General features: G+C 56.6%; 1 protein-coding gene across 9 annotated transcripts; it reads right to left on the bottom strand.

The window, feature by feature from the left end:
* Positions 1-407: 407 nt before the first annotated feature.
* Positions 408-16523, bottom strand: RIPOR1 (RHO family interacting cell polarization regulator 1). Of its 9 annotated transcripts, none has more exons than XM_067018382.1 (22): positions 16365-16523; positions 8697-8823; positions 8430-8582; positions 8182-8260; positions 7449-7472; positions 7301-7354; positions 7005-7157; positions 6840-6903; positions 6703-6746; positions 6499-6624; positions 5898-6046; positions 5691-5820; positions 3986-5611; positions 3786-3898; positions 2762-2894; positions 2365-2500; positions 2079-2240; positions 1655-1813; positions 1296-1492; positions 1123-1206; positions 933-1023; positions 408-790 (listed from the first exon to the last, which is right to left on the bottom strand). In XM_067018382.1, exons 2-22 carry the CDS (start codon positions 8798-8800, stop codon positions 693-695), a joined length of 3879 nt encoding a protein of 1292 aa, XP_066874483.1. In that variant the 5' UTR covers positions 8801-8823; positions 16365-16523; the 3' UTR covers positions 408-692. The 9 variants fall into 9 exon arrangements, with proteins under 9 accessions (XP_066874483.1, XP_066874486.1, XP_058900786.1 ...); XM_067018385.1 differs by having other exon boundaries at positions 3786-3901; positions 7301-7350; positions 16365-16518; XM_059044803.2 differs by having other exon boundaries at positions 3786-3901; positions 16365-16492.
* Positions 16524-24055: the final 7532 nt, after the last annotated feature.

The following is a 24055-nucleotide window of genomic DNA, read 5'->3' as shown; positions in this document are numbered from 1 at the left end:
GTTCTGCTGCTCCCTGGTGGCCAGAAGCTCCAGCCACCACCACACCTCTTCCTGCCTGCTTCCTCTTTGCCTCCTGGCCAAGTGAGCTGGCTGCTAGGGAGCCATTCCCAGGACTGGCACCCTTTGGGCCTTCTCTAGGCCAACGCCACGGCTTGGCTCCAGTCTAGGCCCACAGCTTCCAGGCCCAGGGTACACCCACCTGCAGGCCGGGCCTCCTCAGCAACACTCCACCACCCTCTTCCTCTGCCCTCTTTTCCAAGTGCAGTTCCAGCCTCTGGGCTCTCTTCCATCTGGATTTCCAGGGCAAAATCACATGGCATTGTCACAGTTGGAGTGTGGACACACTAGTGTCAGGGCCACAGCCAGAGTGTGCTGGAGCAGAAGGTCAGTAGTACACCAGTCCAGGCTACGTAGGAAAGGCATTTTGCTTTTTTATTTTCTGTAAAACTCTGTAAATAAAATACAAAACCAAGGGACATGGCAGGGCAGAGGCAGGATGGCCAGGCCCGGGACACCGATCTATGGCAAGTGACTCTACCCACCCCAAAGGACAAAAGGAGAATATATTAGATTTTCATTGATAGGAATCTGTGAGGGAGGAGTGTCTGGAGCCAGCCCTCACCCTCCCTGCCAGTGCCTGGTAAGCCCTGAAAGTGGGGGTAAGGGGCACTGGGGGCCGGTGGGTGGGGAGTTTAAAATGCCGTGCTGGCCATGCTGCCGGGCCCAAAGATGCGGGGCAGGGCATCCAGTGACTCCTCCAGCCGCCGATGGGCAGACTGTCCCTCTTCTCCTGTAATGGATAAAGATGGGGTCAGGAGAGGCCCTAGCCCCGCCCTGGCCTTCCCACCTCTGACCCCATCTCACCCCTATTCCCAGCAGCCAAAATGTCATAGAACTCAACTTGACCAATATCTCCCATTCCCCAGTCTCACCGCATTGCTGCAGGCTCTGCCGAGCTGCTTCCCTCACGGCTTCTGTGTCCGTTTGGCACAGGTATACCAGGGGCTCAATGCCTTCAGGAGCCTACCGGGGGAGAGACCATTGAGGTGGGCCCAGTGGAGCAGGTGAGAAAGGCTCAGGACCCAGGGCTTGGGGAGCTGGGAGGGGAGAGAAAGGGGTCACCTTGATGCAGCCCAGGGCCAAGCAGCCAGCCACTCTCGTCTGCACATCCTCATCCTCGAGCTGGTCCAGGAAGCAGAGTAGGGCCTGGTTAAGGGTGGGAGGGCAGACTTAGCCAGACACTGGGAGCTTGGGACCCCAGCCTTTGCCCTCAGGGAGCCCTGCCTGACTCTTACCCTTTCCCGGAAGGCAGGGCCCAGTGACAGGCTCCGGAGCTGAGTGCTGACAGCAGCCATGACCCTGTTGTTGCCATGGACAAGCAGGGAGCTGAGGGCCCGGAGCCCATCCCTTCGAAGCCGCCCCTCAGGTGCCAACCTCAGGGCTTTCAGCACAACAGCCTGGTCATCTGAGTTCAGATTCCGTACCAGTAACACTGAAAAAAGGAAGCCAGGCGGGGGGCGGTTGTCAGTTGGAACAAGCTGGCAGAGCAAAGAGCCTCCCGGAGTGGGTTCTTTTGTACCTTCATGTCCTGAATTCACACCTTCAGACCCACCCATAGCATCAGGCCACTTTGTGACCAGGCCTACTGCCTCACCCTCCTCGGCAGTCTCGGTCACATAGGCCTCCATGGAGGAGCTGTCCAAGGCTTCGACGTAACTCCAGAACTGGAAGACAGTGAGCTGCTCTCCAGGGCTTGACTGGGGCCTCCGGGGCAGCTTCTGCCCCAGGGCATCCTCCAGGAACTTGACACACACTGTGGAAGGCAGTGCCGCAGGTCTCAGGGTGTGGATGGACCTGGGTCCTTAGAGGGAAGAGTGCTCCCACCCCACGCACAGGTCCATGGACCCAGCACAAAAGGGTCCAATCTGGGCCCTTTTGTGCTGAGGCATGAGCCTTCGATGTTTCTTCCCAGTGCTCATCTCAGCATGTCTCTGTGGGCTGACCTGGCTTTCCCTGAGGTCCCATCACTGGGGATCTGAGAAAGGAGAGCAGAGGGGGCAGGTAGGCAGCCCACTCACCAGCCTCGGCTAAGCCTGGCTGGCGCAGGGAGAGGCGGGCGCCGTACTGATTGCAGAAGGTGAGGAGCACCCGCTCCACAGGGCAGATGAAGGGGCTGAGTCCCTCTGTACATTGGTCCCAGAAGGTCAGGAAGCCGGGCCGGGAGGCCGAGAACTGCACCACTGTGAGGAGGTGCAGGAAACTGTCAGCAACAGAACAGGCCGGTGGGGAGACAGGCGCGTAGGTGGGATAGGGCAAGAGAGGAACTTTGGGGCAGACACGAGGCAGAGCCCCCACAGCTTTTACCTTCCTGGGCAGAGGTGGCAGGGATTTCCCATTGCCTGCTCAGCTCACATACTGCTTCGAGCACTCGGGCCTCCCGCAGTAGCCGCTCCAGGGCCCATGCCTCCTGGCAGCGCAGGGGCCCAAATGTGCCCAGTTTCTGGAGAACAGGGGTGGCCAAGTAGCTCAGACCTCAAGACAGAGCTTAGAGAGGGTGGAGATCAGGGACTACAAGTCCCTGCATGCATCGGGAGAGGCTTGGGGGAGCCAGAGTGTGGGAGGTGTTCCATTCAGCAAGAGCCAGGCCCTGGGACATTGGGGAGTGGAACTCAAAGGAGGTGTGGAGGGCCAGGATTGAAGTGTAGGGCTCCCTGGGGGAAGGGGCTACAAGGGAAGGGTGGGGGAATACCACTAGCCTCACCAGCAGGAGGCGGCTGCAGTGGTACAGGTGCTGGACCAAGGCAGTGTCCAGAGCTGGACACTCCGTGCTGAGGGGTCGGGCACTAGGTGAGTCGAGGCTGTCCTCAGCCCCAGGCTCCGGGCTGTTTGGGAGCCTGAGAGAAAAATGGGGTCAACCGCCCCAGGAGCACACATCATCATCTGGTCACCAGAGTATTTTTATTAAGTTCCCCCCATCCCAGAACAGAAGAACACATCATGCACAAACAACAGACAATGAGTAAGTTCACGGAGGACTTCCAGAAGGAGGAAAGGGCTGGGACCAGCAAGTGGTAGCAGGGGGTCTCCAGAGCCTGTCTGCCCAGGGCTACCTCCAGCTAGGACTGCTGGGACCTCTGAGGCCGCCGGGGCTGGGATGGGCGGGAGTAGGATTGCAGGCGGGATGGTCTACGCAATGTGGACTGCAAGGGGTTGTGGCCCAAGGGGCACAGGGCACGGGGCCGTAACCTAGGCAGCAGTGGAGGGAGGAGGGGCTGGGCATGACCTTCAACTGGGAATCGGCAAAGGCCACTCTGGGACAAAGAGCCAAGGGGCCAGGGTCTCTGGGAAAGCTGGGGTCCAGACAGAGGGGTTGATGCTGGGGGGCACAGGATGCATGGGGAGGAACAGTAAAGGCTCATTCATAGGGTAGGTTCAAGGTGAGGTCAAGGAAGAGAGGAGGAACTGGAGGCTCAGGAGCTGGTGGGGACTGATGGAGGAGGCAGACACTGCAGGGATGAGGAGGAAGGTGACCAGAAGCACTGGGGATACAGATGGGATTGAAAACATGAGCGACAAGGACACACGAGGAGTACATGGGAGGGGTGAACACAGATGTACCCGCCAGCAAGTTCATTCCCTCCCACCCACCTCCCTCGAGCCCACCACCCATCTTACTGCTCTCTTTACGTGCTCCCCCAGGCCTCACCTCACCTGTTCCCCTTTCTCGCCTTTCTCCTTCACTTGCTACTCACCTCCCCTCTTCCCCCGCTCCTAGCCCCTCTCACCTGTCCCCAGGACTGTCATTGTCTTCATCTTCATTGAGGAAGCTGAAGCTCTCCAGGGCATGCTCCACAGTGATGCTAAGACTGGAGGCCCGGCTGCGAGTCAGGCCTTGTCTCTGCTGGGGTTGTGAAGGGTGTCAGAGCTGTCGCTCCTGCCTGGCTGCCCTCCCTGCGCTGCCGCAAACCAGCCCAGCCATCCTCACCATAAGCAGACTCTCCAGCCGGGTCACCTCCTGCTCCAGGCCCTGCAGCTCAGGAAACTGGCCACGATAGTCATCCAGGGCAGCCATTAGGGCCCCCAGTGCCTCTTCCAGTTTCCTGTCCCCAGCACCTCCAGCTGCCCCTGGAACTGGGGCCTGGGCAGCCCTGGCCACTCTAGGGTCTGAATGCTGGGGCACAGGGGCTAGGGGTGAGGGAGGGGGACTTGGGCTCTGACAGATGGCTTCTGGGAGTTTTGGGGAAGGGCTTGTGAGGGGTTCCCAACTGGAACAGGTAGGATTTGGGTGGGAGGTGCTGAGGGCTATGGGGTCTGCCTGAGTGCAGGAAGTGGAGGCTGGGTAGCTATAGGACAGGGGATCGATGCCTGGGAGGGGAGGGTCTGTGTTTGCAGAGGGGTTGGAGAGCGCGGCAACGTCTAGGAAAGTGGAAGGGCTTACAGTTATAAGGGTGGGACTTGTGACAGAATGGGTAGGACTCCTGGTGATCTGGACTGGGTCCTTAGCATTGGATGTAGCGGTGTGAGTTGAAATCCTGGCTGTGTGAGTAGGGGTTGCAGTAGTGTGGGTGCTGCTTGTGGTGGTGTGGGTAGAGCTTGCAGTAGTGTGGGCGGGGCTTGTTATGGTATGGGTGGGGCTTATGGTGGTATGGGTAGGGCTTGTAGTAGTGTGGGCGGGGCTAGTGGTAGTGTGGGTAGGGCTTGTGGTAGTCTGGGCCAGGTCTGTGGTACTGGGGGTAGGGCCTGCAGTAGAGAGGGTAGAGATCATGTGCTTGTTGGTGGGGCTTGTGACAGTGTGTGTCAGGTTTGTGACAGTGTGGCTGAGGCCTGTGGTGGTCTGGACTGGGTCTGTAGTATTGGGGGCAGGAGTTGCAAGAGTGAGGGTAGAAAGCATTGGCTTGTGGGTGGGACTTGTGGTGGTCTGGACTGGCCCTGTGGTACTGGAGGTGGGGCCTGTAATAGTGACGATAGAGACCACAGTCTTGTGGGTAGTGTGAGTAAGGCTTGGAGCACTATGGGTAGGGCTTACGGCACTAGAGGTGGAGCTTGTAGTGATGTGGGTGGGGTCTGGCAATTCAGGAGAGCTAGAATTTATGGTCTTGCTAACTGAGTCTAGGTGTGCAGAGGGGGCAGGGTCTGTAGATGTGTGGGCGGGGCCTGTTGTACTGAGAGTGGGGCTTGTGGCAGAATGGCCAGGGTCCAGGGCAGAAGGGACAGGACTAGGGTGCTCCCCATGTGTGGGATCTGGATGTGCAGGTGGGCTGGGTCCCCGGACTAGACTTTCTAGGCCTGCAGCCTCCACTGAAGCCTCAGCCAGGGCAGCATCCACACTGGCCTCACTGATATGGCTCAGAGTCCGGCTGTAGGGGGCATGCCCATTGGCCAGGGCTGGGGCCATGGCCCCCTCCTCATCCACGGTCCCAGAAGTGGAGGCCTCAGCCCTACGGAAGGCAACCTGGATGGGCAGAGGCTCAGGCTGCTGCACCAGGGGCCTGGGGGCTGAGGAGTGGCGCGCAGTGCCTGAGAGCTGTGGGCTAGAGGAGTCATCAGAAGATTCGGATGACAGGGACCACGCTGTCCCATTCTCCAGCTCCTCCTGCCGCCTCAGCATATTCTAGTTGAGAGAAAAGGACATCTCAGGACCACTCCCATCAAACCCCTGGATGGGGGGCTGAGCCTGGGATGTGACTCACATAGAAGGCCTGTTCCCGAAGTGAGGGTGTGTCTGGTGGGCTCTGGCTATAGGTGGAGAAGCGCTTGGTGACTGTGGAGGCCTTGTTGACAGTAGAAGCAGCTGAGGGCTGGTCATCCTTGTCGAAGGGACTGGAGAGGGAAGAAGCTGTTAGCAGGCGCTAACATCAAGCCCCAGCCCTGTCTCCAAACCCCTCAGCCCCACCAACCTCCACGTGACTTCCAGGCTGAGCTTGATGGTACCAAGGTCATTAATGTCCACAGCTACAACCTGGGGCAGGGCGGCGAACAGATCCTTGGTCTCACAGGAGACGCTGCCTACAACCACATGGTTGGCCAGGCCCTTCAGTTCTGTCACCTGTAGCCAAGAATGCATGGTGGAGTCACAAGGGTGTAGGGGTCATGAGATTGTGGGAGATCAGAAGTCTGAATTTGCACAGAAGTTATGTGACAGTCACTGGGTCATCAGGCCATGAGGAAGTTACAGGGAATGGAGTTCTCAGGGTAATGGGGCCATGGAGGCTCGAAGCAGCCTGGGAGCACGGGGACCACAGAGGTCTAAATTTGTAGTCATCAAGGTCGTGGGAATCATAGCCTCATGAGAGTTCAGGGGTCATATATTCACAAGGTCAGGAGGTCACAAGGAAATCATGGGGTCATGAAGGTCAAGGGATCACACATTCACAGGGCCATGGAACCAGACTGGGGTCACAGGGGTAAGGGTCTCAGGGTCATGAGGATCATAAGGGGTTCACAGGGTCACAGAGTCACAGGATCTTGGTGTCCTATGCTTCTGGGCAGAGACATCACCTTGATGGACAGGAACTCCATGAGCAGAGGAAGAAAGACGGTTTCCTCACTGTCCCACACCTGCTTTCCACTACCCTCTATGCGGCCCCGTAGTTTCCAGCGCTGACGCCCATATTTCATGCAGATCTAGGGGAAGAGGCAGGATGAAGCAGCCCTTGGTGCTGCGACCCTGCCATCCCAGCCCTCCCCTGCCCATCCTCCTACCTCATACTGATCGCCCACACATAGCCTGGCGAAGCCGGCCAGCCCTGGGAGTGGGGAAGAAGGAGATGAGCTGGGTCCAGGGGTCTCAGGCACACACCTCCCTCTCCCCGCCACCAGTTGGCCTCACCACTTGGTACCTTTCATCCGGAGATGGAACTCGCCCAGCTGTGCTTCCAGCTCGCTCTCCAGCAGGCACATGCTCTGAGAGGGATAGGCAGGGACAGGAGGAGGTCAAGAACCAGTCCCCTCTCACCAGCTCTGCCACACTCTGTGCCTCTGCCTCACAGGCACACATCCCTCACCTCTGTGTACTCCCGATGCCCCCGAGTAGCCTCGGCCAAGCTGTCCCGGGCCTCACGGCTCCCTGGGGAGCCGGTGCTGTAGGCACGGACCATGTTGTAGGCGCCATCCCGGAGACGCCGCTGGACACAGTATGCCTCATACAGCTCGTCGATCTGGGCAGATGAGTGGGGTGGCAGAGGGGGGATTGAGACTCACTACTGGGGTTGCTCACCCAGGGCCTAGCATCATCCCATCTCCCTGTGATACCCAATCCCCCACCCCACGCTGCAAGCACTCACGCATGCTGCACAAGTACCTTGCTGGCATGGAACTCCAGCCGTCGTAGGAAGCGTTCAATGGACTTGACTTGCTGGGGGAGAGGTGCGTTAGGAGAAGCCTGAGGCCCAGGGCCCTTTACCTCCCCCTGAGCCAACCTCTTCCAACACCATTCTCTATACACTCACCTTGTCCAAGTCATACAGGAAGCCCTGCGGGGAGAGATGACGGGGGCATTAGGAGGTAGGGGAAGTACTCCAGCAGGGGCAGTTGCTCACCCAGACTTACCTAGCTCCTTTCATCACAGCCTTCCTCCCTCTCACCACAGTCCACAGCCATTCCAGTCAAAGCAGGGACTGACCTACCTTCCCACGTGCCTGGTCTTTGCTGGTGTCATAAATTTGGTCCCCAAGGCCCCTCTAGTACTCTTCCCCCCACCTCTTCCATGGGATCCCTTCCCTGGCCCACTGCCTTTTCTACAACCCCTAGGAAGAGAGCTCTGTGCCTCCTCATGCATGGTTCCCTCTATCAGGAAACTCCTGTTCATGCTTCAAGACCCAGCAGAAATGTTTCTTCCTCTGGGAAGCCCTGACCTGTTCCCCAGGAAGAACCATGGCTCTCCCTCAGTACCACTACAACATAATCTTCTGCTGTCCATGTCTGTGGGGTTAGACCCAACCCACTGGAAGCTCCCATGGACAGGCACTGGGTCCCAGGCAGAAAGTACATGCAGCCTGGGAAAGCTGAGGAGAGAAACCTCCCAAGCCTTTCCTGATACCCCCTTTTCTAGTCACACCTGGACCAAGTCACCCCAGAAAGCAGCTCTGATGTCACCCAGGGCTGGTGCTGCCCAGCCCCCCACACCACAAGAACAAAGGGCATATTAATCCTGGGCATACAGGATGCCAACCCTTCACTTACCAGGCGGGAATTCCTCTTGGACTCCCTTATCTGTCTTTGGAGTTTCTCCTGCTCCTGCTGGTGCACTTCCAAATAGGCCCTGGGGAAAGGGGTGACCACAAGAGTTAACTTACCTCTCCAGCTTCTACCTGCCCAGGGAACAGGCAGTGAGGAGAGGGTGTGAGGATGGGGAAGGTTCCTACTAGCAGAAAGGGAATGAGGAGTTAGGGAGGGATCATGGGATAAGGCATTGGGAGGGCACTGCTTACGTCAGGCCTCGCTTGAGCGCCGTGTACACCAGGTCCAGCCGCTCAGGCTGCGGGACCTTGGGGGCCGGGTGCGCCACTGAAAACATCTTGGACACTCGTGAGAGCGCTGGGGGCTTCCGTGGGGGCCCCGGGGGACTGAAGGCTGGGAAGCTCCTGAAGAAGAGACTGCACTCAGGAAGGGGCAAGAAGTCATCCCCCAAACCCTCACTTGCACACTCCAACCCGGTCAGACTCTCTTGACCCCATTAGCCCCCCTCTGCTGCGTACCTGGGCCCCCGCTCCTGGCTGCCGAGGACGCCTGCGAAGGACTGGCTCCTATTGACCCGGGCGCTGAGCAGGCGGCGCTGCGGCCGCACCGACAGGGACATCATGGAATGAGTCCGCGCAGGGCTCCCTGGGGGTGGCGAGGGCGGGTGTCCAGCGCCAATCAGGCCCTTGAAGCCCCCTCCCCGCGGCCCAGACTCTGTATCTCAGTCCTGCCGGCCACGGCCTGAGGCTAGAGTCCGAACCCCAGTGGCCCTGGTGCTTATTGACAGGGTGGCCGCGGGTGACTCGGTGTCGGACTCAGCATGGCCTCGGCTACGCCCCCACTTCCTGCAGAGGTGCAGGCTCCGCCTGCCGCGCGGGGCAGGAAAGGGGGTCGCACTGGGACCCTCCCCGGGCTGGGAAGGGGCAGGAAAGGGGAGGGGCGCGCGAAGAATGTGCGGAAGCGCCTGTTTACCCGGGGGTGGGGCGGGCTCCCCAGCCCTGTCCTGACCTCCTCCCCCCAAGTGGACCAGGAGCTCCCACGCCCACACCCCAAGAGGCCGTAGGAGGTCACGGGGCGGGGCGGGGTGCGTGCTTTGAGCCCAGCGGAGCTGCCTGGCAGGCCCGGCCTGTGCAGGTTGGGCTCCCCACACCGGCCCGCCCCGCGGAAGCTGCTCCCCTCCAGCCCCCACCCGCTCCGAGGCGCCCAGACGCCAGAGCCCTCCCGGTGCCCAGAGCCGGGGGATTCCCAGGGTGGGGGGCAGTGCCGAGAAGTACCCCGCCCCCTCCACTTTTCTGAGACTCCAACCGGGAAACTGAGGCACAGACAGCAGCCTAGCCCGTGACCTTAGCAGGAAGAGATCCTCCGCAGATCCCCACACCGCTCCGGCGAAACACGCGCCCCAGGCCCCCAGAACGCGGCCCGCAGCATCCTGGGACCAGCCCCGGAGCCTCCGCAGCCCCGGACCAGGTCCTACCTCTCTTCTTGGAGTTCATGGTAGGTCCGGGACAGCCCTCCAAGCCCCGCGCTTGACCCCCGTGTCCCCGCTGGCCCAGGGCCACTCGGTGCCGGCCGGGCTGGGCTCCGCGCTCGCTCCCAGCAACTCTGGCTCCTGCTTCAGCTCCTCCCGGCACCGCCCCCCGCCCAGTTCCTGCCGCCTGACTCAGCCCGCCGGGATGGGGCGGGACCGGCCGGACCACGGGGGCACCGGGCCCTTGGCCCCCCTCCCAGCCTCTGGGAGGGGTGACTGGAAGTTCCCCTCAGGCAGGGCACTTACGGGGGTTCTTCTCGGCTGGGTCGGAGTGTGGGTAAAGGGAGTCGAGGGCAGCGATGAATATGGAGGGATAAACAGAGTGAGGACACCGAGTGGGGCTGAATTGGGTGCAGTTAGCACAGGGGGCTCATAGAGTGGCTGTTGAGGGGTGCTGAGAGAGAGCTGGACACAGAGGGCTAAGAGTTGGGGTTCTGAGTGTGTGAAGGCTAGAGAGCAGGGGCTGAGAGAGTGGAAGGAAGGGCTGGGGGTGCTGAGTGGAGGGACTGTGCCAAAGGACGGCAGAGAAGCACTGAGCATGAGGGGGTTTGGAGGCTGAGAGGAGCTAAAAGTGGGGGACTGGATCAACCCCATATTATGTGTTGCCGCCGAGAGAAGGAAGAGAAGCAGTTGGGTGCAGAGAGTCCCAAAGCACCATGCACCACCCCCATCCCTCCATCCTCAGAGGGGATGCTCAGTCTGGACACCCCCTCTACCCCAGGCCACAGGGTAGAGGATCCGGTCCCATTGCCCAGTCAGGGCCTTCTCTCTGGCAGAAGCTGCATCCTAGGGCACAGGCCCCATCCTTCTGGCCCCCACCTCACATGGGCTGAATCCCCTTGGTGTTGGCCCTTTCCTGCCCCCCAGTATCTCTTCATTGATTATCCCTATCCAACTCTAGCCTGGATAAAGGCCACCATACTCAGGGTCCATTGAGCATCTCATCCTCTCAGATGGGCTGGGTGCTCCCCCACCCCATAAACACTCTTGCTCCTTGATGCTCAATTCTGCTGCACTGGGCTTACTTTTTCCCCAAGAGGCTGGGGTGGGCCCAGGGGTCTGCATTTCCAACCAGCCCACCACCCGCCTACAGATTCAGATGCAAGATGTCCAAGGATCCTAGTTTGAGAAATGCTATCTCCCCCTCCCTCCTTGAAGCCTGGATGCTGTGCACCCTATGCTGGCAGCTATGCATTTCCATGGATTGCCCACCCAACACTGGCCTCTCTGCTCCCTGCAGCCACCCTCCATGGGAACACCCCAGTCTCATCACCTGGCTCTGGCCCCTTTCCTAAATCAGAACCACATCTCCATCACCCCCACCTCACCTGCCTTCTACCTGTGACATCTTGAGCCCTCAGCTCATTTATTCAACTATTTACTAAGTGACAACCCTACGCAAGTCTCTGGAGATAACAGCCGGAATTGCACAGACATCGACCTGCACAGAGCTCACAATCCACCTCTGCTTCCTTTCTTTCTGCCAGTTCCCTCCTACCTTCTCTTCCCTACCTTCCTTGCACACCCTTCTCCCCAGCCTGGATCTGCAGCCACCACTCCAGTTTGCTCGCCTGCTACCAATATCCCCAGCACCCTGGGCTTCTCTCTTACCTGGCAGAAACCAACCCTGGGCAACCCAACCCCCTGCCTTCTCTGCACCTGTGCACAGGCTGGCGGGAGCTGCCAGAGATCTTGGCACAGCAGCTGGGCTGGAAAAGAGCAAATCTCAACCTCAGCCAGGCTTTTGTTTCCCATGCGGGAAATCCTCATGTGTGACCTTAGCCATCTCTCTCCCTTCCCATGGAAGATAAGTGTTTCAAACTTTCTCCACAAGCCTCAAACAAGCTCAAGTCACTCCCACATAAAAGATGAAAACAACCTTGGAAACTATCCAAATGCCCATCAGTAGATAATGGAATGCTATACAACAAAAAGAATGAACAATATACAACCACATGCAACGATATGGATGAATCCCACAGACATAATGTTGAGTGAAAAAAGCAAGACCCCAAGAGAGGATATATGTTTGAGTTCCTTGATATAAAGTTCAAAAACAGTTAAATTTAATCTATGGTCACAGAAGTCAGAATAGTAGTGACTATTAATAGTAGTGACACTACCCCTGGGGAGTAGTGACTGGAAGGGAGCACAAGGGGGCTGACAGGGTACTGATTATGTTCTGTTTCCTAATCTGGGTTCTATTTCCTGATCCTATATGGGTGTGTTCCTTTGTGAAAATGTCTTGTGAGCTGTACAGTTAGGACATGTACCCTTTCTGTGTGAATATTATATTTCAGTATAAAGTTAACTTTAAATAAATAACTACAAAAAGAAATGACCCCTCTGTGGACTCCCAGTCTCTTTCTAGCTACCCTACCCCTCACCCTATTTGGCTCTTTTAGAGCCAAGTTTCTTGAAGAGGTGTCTACCTCCATTTCCTCTCCAAACCCACCCACTCTTCTTCCTATCCTGGTCCAGCTTCTATACCCAGTACTCCCCTGACTGGTCTGGACAAGGTCACCAGTGACTTCCCCGTTGCTGAATCCAGTGTCCAGTGTTTGGTCCTTATCCTGCTTGATCTCAGCAAAGTTTTTCACTGTGTAGTTCTCTTCCTCTTCCTTGAGCCTTTCCTTGTCTTGGATTTCAAGAGGCAACATGCCTCTGGCTTTCCACCTATCGCTCTGGCTGCACATATTATTTTCCCAGAGGATCTGTCTTTCTCCCCATCCCCGAATGGGCCTCATCCTCCCCACTCATGGGCTGGGCACATCACCCACAGCTTAATGCCATCTAAATGCTGCCAGCTTCCATATCGCTTCCTTGCCCAAACTGTTCTTCTGAGCACCAGGCCTGTTTATCCAGCTGCCCGCTTGATACCTCCTGGAAGCTGAGTGACAATGTGGAGTGGGTTATTAGGGATGTGCTAAGTTTGAAGTCTCCAAACCAAAGTCACCACTTTCCTCCTCAAACCTGACTCTCCCCAGTCTTAACCTCTCCACAACAGCCCCACCATCTATTTATCCAGTTGTTCAAGACAGAAACTAGGAATCATCGTGGATCCCTCACAGCCTCTGTTACCCCCACATCTACTCAGCCACCCAGTCCTGCCATCTCTGGAATCTGCCCCCTCACCTCCACCCTCATAGCTAGAACTCAAGGCCAAGCCATCACCAATTCTCACCTAGAACCTACAGCAGCTTCCTAATGGGTTCCCTGTCTCCGCTAACCCACAATGATCTATTCAATAACAGCATTGCCCCTCTTGAAATTCCAATCACCTGACAATGCTGAAAACTGTCCTTTATCAAGTGCTTTCTATGCCAAGCACTGTGCTTAATTAACAAACATCATCTCATTTAATTCTGGCAACAAACCTACGGAGTGTGTCCTATTAGCCCCACTTCACAGATGAGAAACCTGAGGCTAACTGGCTGTGTGACTTTGGGTGAGGCATTTCTTAACCTTTGGGGGCTGCAGATATCCATCTGTTAAATGAGGATAACAACAACAATAATAGCAAGTATCTCACAGGGCTGTTGGGAGGATGAAATGAGATACTTCCTCTACTGGGAGTGTTTGGGGAAGGGAGAATTGTATGTGGAGTACAGAAGCTGCGGTGGAGACAGTACCTCACTGTAAACACACAACAAATGTTAAGTGATGTTATTAACAATTATTAATCTGCCCAAGATTACACAGCTATTAAGTGGTAGGGCCAGGATTCAAACCCCAGGACTCTAAATCTTTAACTTCCCTCTATTCTAACTCTTGTGAAACATCCATGGGCATTCCTCTACCCCAAGGATAAAGTCCAGAGTCTCTAACATGACCCACAAGACCTTCAGGCTCTGTCCCTTCCCTCATATACCTTCCTCCTCCCCTCACAGTCCTCTGTTCCCCCCATGATCATTCTGTTCCAGATACTGTGAATTCTCTCCATGCCTGTAAGGCTCTTCAGCATTTAAGCAGCAGCTCTCATTGATCCTATATCCTCTTCCCACTACTCTCAGCCTGATCAGCTCCCTCTCTTTTTTCAAGTCTTACCCTACTACTTCTTCCTCCAAGAAGCCTGCCTTGGATTGGGTCCCCCTTTAAGGTGCCTCATAACTTCCTGTCTCTGATCCCTGAGGCCACATAACTCAGTTGTCAGTTCCCCTTTATGGTCTGTCTTCCAACCAGATTGTGAACTCTGGGGGCTGAGGCCTGTCTGCTTTGCTCACTGCTGTACCCTCTGCGCCCTGCACCAAAGCAATGAAGGAAGGCAAGAGCTGATTATGAGTTGGGGGCTGACTGAATTGGGTTGCCCAGATACGGGTAGATCCTGAGCTGCTGGGGGGGTAGATTTCAAGACTCTATCTACCCCAACTCCTCCACCTCATAGACAATTTCCTTTTCCCTTCCTTACTTTCTGATTTTATCAGCAGGTGGGGTTCTGCCCTCTGAGAATGGGACTGGCTGGGGGTTCCCTGGGATTCTGGAACTGAGTAGGTGGGCTGGACTCAGAGTAGGCTGACTGTCCCATCAATTTTCTTTCTCTGGGCTTCTGCCACAGGGACCAGGATGTATAACTGTTGGTCCAAATGACCATCAGAATATCAATCTAAGTGACAATTCCAGGGGGTGAATAGGCAGGATCTCCCCTGCTGGGGGTGGGGGAAGGGAAAGAGCTGAACCCCTTGAGCTAAGGGAGAGGGGCCACCTCAACTGGTCAGGGTGGGGGGCACTGGCTGATAAGAGCCAGGGGATTATCTGGACTTACGGCAGCCCTGAAGTCTGTTCTGGACATGGGAAAGAACTCAGCTCTCAAGGGCGATGGGGCCTGCACCATAGCCAGCTCGGGGCAGCTAGGAATGGAACTCTGCCCGCTTGCGTGGCCCCAGATCCCGCGGCCTCTAATACCCTCTACACGCCAAAACTGGTGCACTTGTGTGGGTCAGGAGGTCCCGCCACCTGTGCTGCCCAGCTCAGTGGTATGCCAGGCCAGCCGCTTTCCCGGGAGTCTCCGGTCCAGCCCCGCCCCACCGCAGGGCCGCCCAGGACTGAGGTAAACAGATGCTAAAAATAACCCGGGCAAGGGGAGGCTTCAAGGAAGAATGGGGTCCCTCCTGAGCCTGCCCCTGTCTCCGTGGCAACTGCCCCAAACCCGGCTGCTGACATCATGCCGCAGCTGCGGGAGCAGGGAGGGAGGGGGGCGCGGTGTGGCCTGGGACCCCCCACCCCGGAACCGGGCGGAGGCGGCCGGGTGGCCTCACTTCCTGCCGGCTCCCTCCCTGGTCAGCTGGTCACATTCCCGGACGGCGGCGCACTGGAAGCCTTGTGGCCTCCCCCAGGCCGGGCCTGGCAGAGGCGCTAGTCCGAGCTGCAGCGAGGGGCCCGCAGTGACTCAGCCGCGTCCTCCCCGCCAGCTTTAACACCCGGGGAGGACCCATCCCAGCGCCCTGTGTGCTCCCCTCATCCCCACCCATTTCCAGGTACCCCTCTGCAGCTGCTGCCCCACAGGACCCAGGACAGAGAGGTGTTTTTTTTGTTGGGTTGGTTTTGTTTGTTTATTGTTTTTGACAGGGAGGTTTTGTACCTCACTCTCCAATTCTCCTCTCTCTCCCCGCCCACCCATCCCCGCCGCTACCCTCCATTCCAGGGAAGCGGATAGTGCAGTGGCAAGAATTCAGATCTGGGTCTAATTCCCACCTCTCTCCAAACCAGCTGTGTGACCTTCAGAATATTACTTAACCTCTCTGGGCCAGTTTCTGCATTTGCCAGATCGTTTGGTAACCCTCCTCAGAAGGCTGTGCCGGCACTGAGCGATGCAGGCCCAGGGCAAGCCCCACAGATGGCCCACCGTTATTGTTACACTGGACTGCACACAGTAGGTGCTCGGCCAGCCAGCCTCGACATATATTACAAGCAACCCAGAACTGGCTGAGATGGGTCAGTCTTGGAGGCCAGACTCCGGCCTAACGGGGAGAGGAGAACAGAGGGTGCTGAAGCCAGGCTTACCCAGACCCCTAGCCCTGGTGAGCAACCCCTTCTCCAAACCGGTTCTGCAGGCTGCCCAGGCCTGGCTGCTTGCAGAGTTCCCACACCAGCCTCTCATTTCCAGGTACAGGGTCTGTTCCCCCACGGCGCCGGGGCTATCCTCTCCGGCCTGGGCCGTGCCAGATTTGGGCGAAGAGCCCAGCCCAAGGTCGGATCGGCCACCTCGGGTAGGGGCCCAAAGCGGCTTACGCCAGCCGGTGGGGCCAGAGAGATTAGCTCATCTCAGAGGCGGGCCTGCACCCCTCGTCGCCCTCTCCCCAGTCCCAGCTCAGTCTCTCCTGCAGCGAGGGCAGTGGGGCTCCCGGTGAGCGTCCGTGCCAGGGCCCAGGCTGGCGCCAAGGGCCCACCCTCAGGCCTGGCCCACCCCAGAGCCCCGGGGCACAGGCCGCCTGGGCCTTGCCGTGGGAGGGAAGGAGGCAGCGCCGGGTGCGGCAGGCCCAGAGGCGGCGGCTTTTGTGGGCGTCCTCCGCGCCCGAGAGGAGGGGAGGAACGACACGGTGAGGCCTGGGTCCCGGGGATGGGGCGATACGGGACAGGGCCTCAGGCGGGGGAGGCACCAGAACCGCCGCGCCCGACCCCCGCCCTGCCCGCGGCCCCCGGAAACGGCGGGGACACTCACATGGCTGCGCTGGGCTGCGCGGACTTCGCGCTCTCCGTGCACTGGTCGCTGCCCGGCTAGGTCGCGCCGCAGCTGCCGCGGTCGCCGCCGCTGCTGCCCGCCCCTCCCTCTGCTCCGCCGCCTGCAGCCCAGACGCCCCGCTCCTCCCCTGGCCAGCTGGGCCCCACCCCCTGAGCTCCCGCGGCTCCCGCACCCCTGGAGGCGCCCACGGCTCGCTCCGCCCTCTCGGCTAACGGGGCAGGCCGGTGGCTGGCGGCGTCCACCAGCTTGACGGGGCGGGGCGAGGTGGGACAGGACGGGGCGGGCAGGGGGAACCCTGGACGACACGCGGGCGGTGGGAGTTCTCAGCGCTCGGGATCTGGATACATATGCAGGAATAAGGCGACTTTCGGAGAACCATTAGCAAAGGCAGGAAGGAACCATTCCTTTCCATGCAGACCCCAAAACCGGGTGCACCGGAGAGCCTCGCCTGCCTGCTCCCTCCTTGAATTCCGTGGGCTCTAGAGACCTTTCAGGCCCCCATATGTGAAACAGGTCCTGGAGCGGCCACTGCTGGGTTGAGTTGGTTGGAGGAAAGGATCAGGGCCAGTTTCAGAGAGGGGAACAGGAAGGCCTGAGGGCTACTCATCAGACACCTTCTGGGTCTGGACGCTGCCCCTGAGCCCTGCCCATCCGCCGGCCTCAGTTTCCCTGCTGTGGGGCTGTCCTTCCTGCCACCATCTGGCACCGGTAAGTCTGAGCTCTTAGCCAGGCCACACAGTCACCACTCACTGGGTACTAGCATCTGCGGAGTCTCAGGCCTTGCTCTGGAAGCATGGGTGATGACCCTGGCAAGGTCTGGGTACATGTTGTCCAAGGAGGCTAGAACCCAGTCCTTTCCAATAAGGGGGCTAGAATACTGGCTTTCCCCTGGAGTGGGTTACAGTGGAGCTGATAGCTGACCTCACACTGGGGTAAAAGGGCCAGCTCCACTTCCCCACTCCTCCCATCAATAAGATAACACCTGTCCTCTCTAACCCCACCCTTCAGGCTTCACTCTGTAGTCTGCTACCTTTAGAGGTAGCAGGGGGCACTGACATTCTCTCCCTCACTAACTCTTACCAGAGATACACCTCACCCTCTCCCAGTTCTCCCCCTCTCCAGCCCCTCCTCTTTGCCTTCCTTTGCAGCACCCCCTTTTCTGTAGTCAGTAGACCTGGGGATTGCTTCCAGAGACTGGGTTCTTCTTTCTATTTCCTCCCACCCTAAAATATCATCCAGTCTCAGGACTTCATCTGTCCACTGCTGAACATCCTAAGCCTTCCCCTGTGCCCAGAGCCCTCTCCTGTTCCAGAGCCCCTGGATGACCCACCAGATCTCATGACCTTCCCCAGAGGGACTCTTCTTCCTTTGTTCTCATCTCTGCAAAGCACCACTGTCCACCTAGGCTTCCACCCGAGTGAGGCTGGGCCTCTCTGGAGCTCTCAAAACTGGCACCAGTTGGTCCCTGCCCACCTGGAAAGTCATCTCCTCAGCAAGGCATCCTCTGACCACCTTCTCTGAAGACAGCCTCTCCTTGGTACTCTCTGTCCCCGTGTCCTGTGGACTCATGCCTTCATGTCACCCATCACCACCGGGTAGCATGTGTGCCCGTGTGTGCTCACGCACCTAAGCCTACCTCACTGTGAGTCTCTAAGCTCTGTGGGGGCAGGGGCCACAGATGTCCTCATCACCACTGTCCCTGGCTCACAGTGGGAATTCAAGAAATATTTATCGAATGAGAGATTGAATGAATGAGTAAATGCATGAACCCTGGACGTCCCCCTCTCTACCCCACCTTAATTCAGCCTCCTAGTCCTGTAGATTCTACCTCCTTAACATGTTTCAGATTCATTCCCTCCCTGCACCTCACCTCCCACTATTAGAACTCCGTTGTTTATTAATTCACTCGACAAACACCCACTAACCATTCAGGGCTGGGCAGCATGCTGGCCCCTGGGGTGGCACTGGCACCGAGTTGTCCCTGTGCCATTGCTTGAGACTCTGATGAGGCAGCGGTGATTGTGGGGACTCAGCAGGGTACTGTCCGAGGAACTCTTTCTTGGCCTGGAATTCTGGAATTCCACTTCCAGAAAATTCCCAATTCTAATAGATAACGCCATTGCTCGTCACAGTCAATCAGTCTCTCTGTCCAGTGTCTGGCCACATCTCTGCATTGTCACAGCTGGTACCCGGGTCTGGGCCACCATCTTTTCTGGCCTCCCTGCCGCCTCCTTTGTACCCTACAGTTGTTGTCCACCCAACAGCTCGAGTGATCTTTTTGGTTTTTTTGGCCACATCTTGTGGCTTGTGGGATCTTAGCTCTCCAACCAGGGATCAAACCTGGGCCCCCTGCAGTGGAAGCATGGAGTCCTAACCACTGGACCGCCAGGAAATTCCCTCAAGTAATCTTTTAAATCATAAGTCAGTTCATATTGCTTCCCCAATGCCCTCAGGATAGGTCCAGACTCTGTAGTGAGGCCTCCAAGACCCAGGAGATCTGGCCTTAGATGATCTCACCTCCTCATCTCCCACCTGTCCTGCCAGCCCTTCCTGCTCTGTTTCTACTACACCAGTCTCCCTGCAGATCCCTGGACATGGTCCCTACTCTCTGGCCTCTGTCTCTTCTCCCAGCCTCCCTTCTGCCTGGGATGCTCTTCTCCCTTATCCACTTGGAAAACAGCTCAAATGTCACCTCCTCCAAGAAACCTGTGTCCTTTGGCTTCCCACTCACCCTTTCTGAGTACCCATCACTGCCTATTGTCCTTGTCTGTGACCACTCCTGGTTCCCCATCCTTTTTCCATCAGGGCCAGGCATGGATGGGGCTGCAGTGAGCCGACGGGACACCTGAGGCTTCACCTGGCCCTCTCCCCATGTTCAGGGGCCTTGAGGGAGTGACAGCCTCCGAGGATCATGGGGTGCTACAGGACTGCCAGGCCTCTCCACAGCAACCAGTGAGCCAGGGGAGGAAGGACACAGCTGACACCCATTTCACAGAGGCGCCACCTGAGGCTCAGGGAAGGCAGGGCCTTTCCATGGTCAGAGGAAGGGGCAGCATCTGAGCTCCAATTCAGCTCACCAAATCCTAATTAGTTTGGTTCTGTCTGAGTCAGGCATCATTCCCTGAGTATATGCTCTGCTGGTGCTGGCTGGGAGCTAGGGCAGAGCACCGAATCATCACCATTTCTACCTTCGAGCAGTTCACATTCTTGAAGGGATGGGCTCTGGCCTGAGGAAAAAAAAAAAATCCCTCTAATAGATGGCAGAGGGTGGTGAGAACCATAGTGAACTCCAGTTCCTCACATATGGTGCAGCTAGTTCCACTTTTGAAAGTAACGCAGTTTGAGTCCCAAAACGCAGAAAAACAGAAGCTTCCCTCGCCCCACCCCACAGCCCCCATGGCTACAGCTCTCTGGTGTGCAACGTCACCCCCCAGCTTCCTGTGACGGGACAGAATAAAGTCTGCCCCTTACTGCTCCTGTGCTCACATGCCTCAGATAGGATGTACACATTCATTCATTCATTTGCCAGATATTCAGCAAGGTTTCGTGGAGCCTGGTGTGTGCTCAGCCCTGGGGGTTCCAGAAGGGTGGACAGAGGTGAGGCCACCCAGTCCCTGTGCTTGGGGACTCACTGTCAATTAGGGCAGGTCATCCCTGAGTCTCTACACCTCTTATGTTACCAGTGTGAATGTGTGACTGTGACTGTGTCTGTGTGCACATTTATGTGTGTGAGAGAAGGTGTGTGCTGGTTAGGAAGGGCTTTGTAGGAATGCGGCAAGTTGTTGAGGCTCCCTAGGCAGGCAGGGGGTGGGTCTTTAGAGGAGCATCTGGGGCAGAGAGCACAGCAGAGTTCAAGGTACAGGAGGGAGGAGCAGCCTCCTTTGCTGGCGGGGAGCAGAAGTTTAATGTGGTGGGAGAATTGTGTATGTGTTGGGGATGAGGTCAGCCATAGGGGCTTTGGGGACCGGCTAAGGAGCATGGAAGGTGATGGGGAGGCTGGGCTTTAAGCTGGAGAATTCTGTGGCCATATCTGTGCTTTGCAAAGGTCATTCAGGCAGTGCTTGGAGGGGGGCACGTAGAGGCAGCTATCATTTCCCTGCCAAGGTCATGGTGGCCTGTGCCAGAGTTGAGGCAGTAGAGATGGAGACGTTCAAGAGATGTTCAGGAGGCAAAATGGACTGCTGGGTGACCGATGGGATGTAAGGTCTAGAGAGGCAGGCATCCCAGATCATGCCAGAGTTTTGGGCTTGGGTGATGGGTGTTTTTCAGTGATGTGGGGAGGCCTGGAGGATCAGGTTAGGGGAAGGTGATATGGTCAATTTGGGCCGGTGGCATCTGAGGGGTCTGAGGACTATCCATCCAGGAGGAGGTGTCCAGAAGGCAGGTGGACAAGTGGGTAGAGGAAAGAGGGATCTAGGCTAGAGACGGCTTTTGGAGGCGATGATGGTCAACTGGCTCACCAAGGGCTCAAATGCGAGAGGGACCAGGGCACTATGCTCTGCTAGGGCACTTCAGTGGGTGGTGGGGGCAGATGCAGGCTTGAAGGGGGCTAAGTGTGGGTCTGTGGGTGTGCCTGGACCTGCCACCACCTCTGCCCGCGTCCAGTTCCGGCCTGGCCCCTACTGCCCAATGTGTGTGTCAAAGGGCAAGGGCCAGGGATGCTGCCCACGTTTAAGTCTTGGCTTTAGCACTCTCACCTTGCGGTTCCTGTAGCCATTTCTCTTTTCTGATGCTTTAACTGCACTCATCCATTCACTCACTAAAACTGCACTTTTAAGAGGTACTCTGTCTCATTAATAATCAACACAATGCAAACGTAAACAAGAGACGTTTTTGTGGCCTCTGAGATTGGCAGTGATGGACATGATGTGTAAGTGGATGCTTAGTAGAGAATGGGAACTGGTTTGAGTATTTAAGAGTAGTTTTTTCAGTATATATCAGGATGTCAAGTGCAAACCCTCCTTTTCACCCTGAAGTTCCACTTCAAGAAATTTAGGGCTTCCCTGGTGGTGCAGTGGTTAAGAATCTGCCTGCCAGGGCTTCCCTGGTGGTGCAGTGGTTGAGAGTCCGCCTGCCGATGCAGGGGACACGGGTTCGTGCCCCGGTCCGGGAGGATCCCACATGCCGCAGAGCGGCTGGGCCTGTGGGCCATGGCCGCTGAGCCTGTGCGTCTAGACTCAGCAGCGGGAGAGGCCACAGCAGTGAGAGGCCCGCGTACCGCAAAAAAAAAAAAAAAAGAATCTGCCTGCCAATGCAGGGGACACGGGTTCGAGCCCTGGTCCAGGAAGATGCCACATGCCGCGGAGCAACTAAGCCCATGCACCACAACTACTGAGCCTGCGCTCTACAGCCCACGAGCTACAACTACTGAGCCCGCCTGCCACAACTACTGAAGCCCGTGAGCCTAGAGCCTGTGCTCTGTAACAAGAGAAGCCACAACAATGAGAAGTCTGCGCACTGCAATGAAGAGTAGCCCCCACTCGCTGCAACTAGAGAAAGCCCACGCAGAGCAACGAAGACCCAACACAGCCAAAAATAAAAACAAATAAATAAATTTATATAAAAAAGATAAATAAATAAATAAAAAGAAAAAAAAGAAAAAGAAATTTATCCCAGGAACTTTCCTGGTAGCACAGTGGATAAACTCTGTGCTCCCAATGCAGAGGGCCTGGGTTTGGTCCCTGGTCGGGGAACTAGATCCCACATGCATGCCACAGCTGAGGAGCCCGTGTGCTGCAACTAAGACCCCGTGCAGCCAAATAAATAAATAAATATTTTTTTAAAAAAGAAAGAAATTTATCCCAAAGGAAGAGGTATCCAGGCAAGAAAAGATCTGTGTCTAAGCACACTGATTGCTGGCTTGTTCAATCAGAGATAAAGGGATGGCACAGTCCTGGTGACCATCAGTGGGAGACAGAGGGTGAAGGAGGTCCGTGTGTGTCCTGAGATAACCCCTGGCCACTGAAAATGGACGTGGGGCATGGACTGAGCATCTACTATGTGCCTGGCATCATTCTGGATGCTGGGGACACAGAGGCAGATCAGATAGGCAAGGTCTCTGCTCTCAAGGAGTTCACACTCCAGCCCAAGGAAGCAGACAATAATCAAGCTCACATATCCATAAGATGACTTCGGAGAGAAGGAAAAGCTGTGGAGAAAACAAACCAGGGTGATGTGATTTGGAGCAATGGGGCTAAGGTGCTACTTTAGTCAGCGTGGTCAGCGTAGGCCTCTTTGAGACAGTAACTTTGGAGCCAAGACCTGAATGGCAAGAAGGAAACAGTCACAAAATGATACAGAGAAAGTACAGTCGACCCTCTGTATCTGCAGGGGCTGACTGTATTACGTTATTTGATACAGGGACTTGACCGTCCACAGATTTTGGTATCCGTGAGGGGGTCCTGGAACCAATCCCCAGCGGGTACCGAGGGACCACTGTATTCCAGGCAGGGGGTACAGCTGGGGCAACAGCTTGGAGGTGGGAATGATCTTGCTGTGTTTGAGTCATGTGGGCTAGGATAGAAGGAAAGAAGGTAAGGTCTGAGAGGTGGCAGAGTCAGGTCAGACAGAGTAGGGAGTGAGGGTTTTATATCTCTGAATAGGGAAAGGTGCTCAACACAATAGACACAGAGGACTGGGGGAAAGCACCAGAACAGCCACCCGTTCTCCTGTAGCAGGAGTCTCCTCGGGTCAAACCTCTATCCATGCCCTGGAGAGCTATCAGGAGGCCTGTACCAGCAGTGGCCATCATCTCTGGGCATAATTTCACGTGGCTTTCTTTTCTTCTTTGTATTTACTTATACAAAGAATGGTTTTTAATAAATGTATCATCGTTTTCAAATACATGGCCATTATGTATTCAGGCATTACCAGGCCTGCCCCTGAACCAGGTGGGTTTAAGCTTCTAGTCTGGAGTCACCAGGCTCGACAGGTAACTTCCCTGGGGACTCTCTCCTCCAGGTGGGGCTATCTCTGCCATTGTCCTGGGTGATCCAGCTTTGGCCTCCAGGGGGACCTGTGAGCAGGGCGTTGCTGGGGTGGGGTGACTGTGTCTCTCCGGCTGGGCCAGACATTCTTCCTTCCTTCCTGAGACTCCCTTCTCCTAAGGAACAAGTGGGAGGGACATCTGTGCCTCTCCCAGATCCTGGGATGAGTTGCTTGCCTGGGACTCTTTCAGGCCAGGCCCCCTGGCAAAGGCTACAGTGTGTGGTGTGTAGTTTATTTCTGAGTTCCTACCGCTACGCGAACTGTTCTGACAGAGATGTGGAGGGTGTCGAGGTGGGGAAAGGTCTAGTCACTGGGCATCTGGCAATACCCTCCACACATGGGATAATGACCTGGAGGCCAATGATCTTCAAACTGACCCCTGCCCCAGCCAAGCCCAAGACATAGTCTTGGTCTTTGGTGCCACCACGTGGGAAGTCTCCACACTGCAATAACAGGCTTCACAAAATACCTCCAAACTCCAGGTGCCCACTTACCCCAAGCCACATTTTCGTGAATGGATAGTCACTGGACTGTGCAGTGCACAACCTCTTCAGCCCTATGCAGCGTCCCTGCTCACACTCAGACCTGGTTGCATATCACGGTCACAGGGAAGGCCACCATCACCATTAAAACCTCTTCTAGACTTGAGCCTTTTTGTAAAAATTCCCTGACCCTCCACTTCT

The sequence above is a fragment of the Kogia breviceps genome, chromosome 18 (assembly GCF_026419965.1).
Source record: "Kogia breviceps isolate mKogBre1 chromosome 18, mKogBre1 haplotype 1, whole genome shotgun sequence".
NCBI classification, from domain to species: Eukaryota; Metazoa; Chordata; class Mammalia; order Artiodactyla; family Physeteridae; genus Kogia; species Kogia breviceps.
This window is presented reverse-complemented; position numbering and strand designations above follow the sequence as displayed.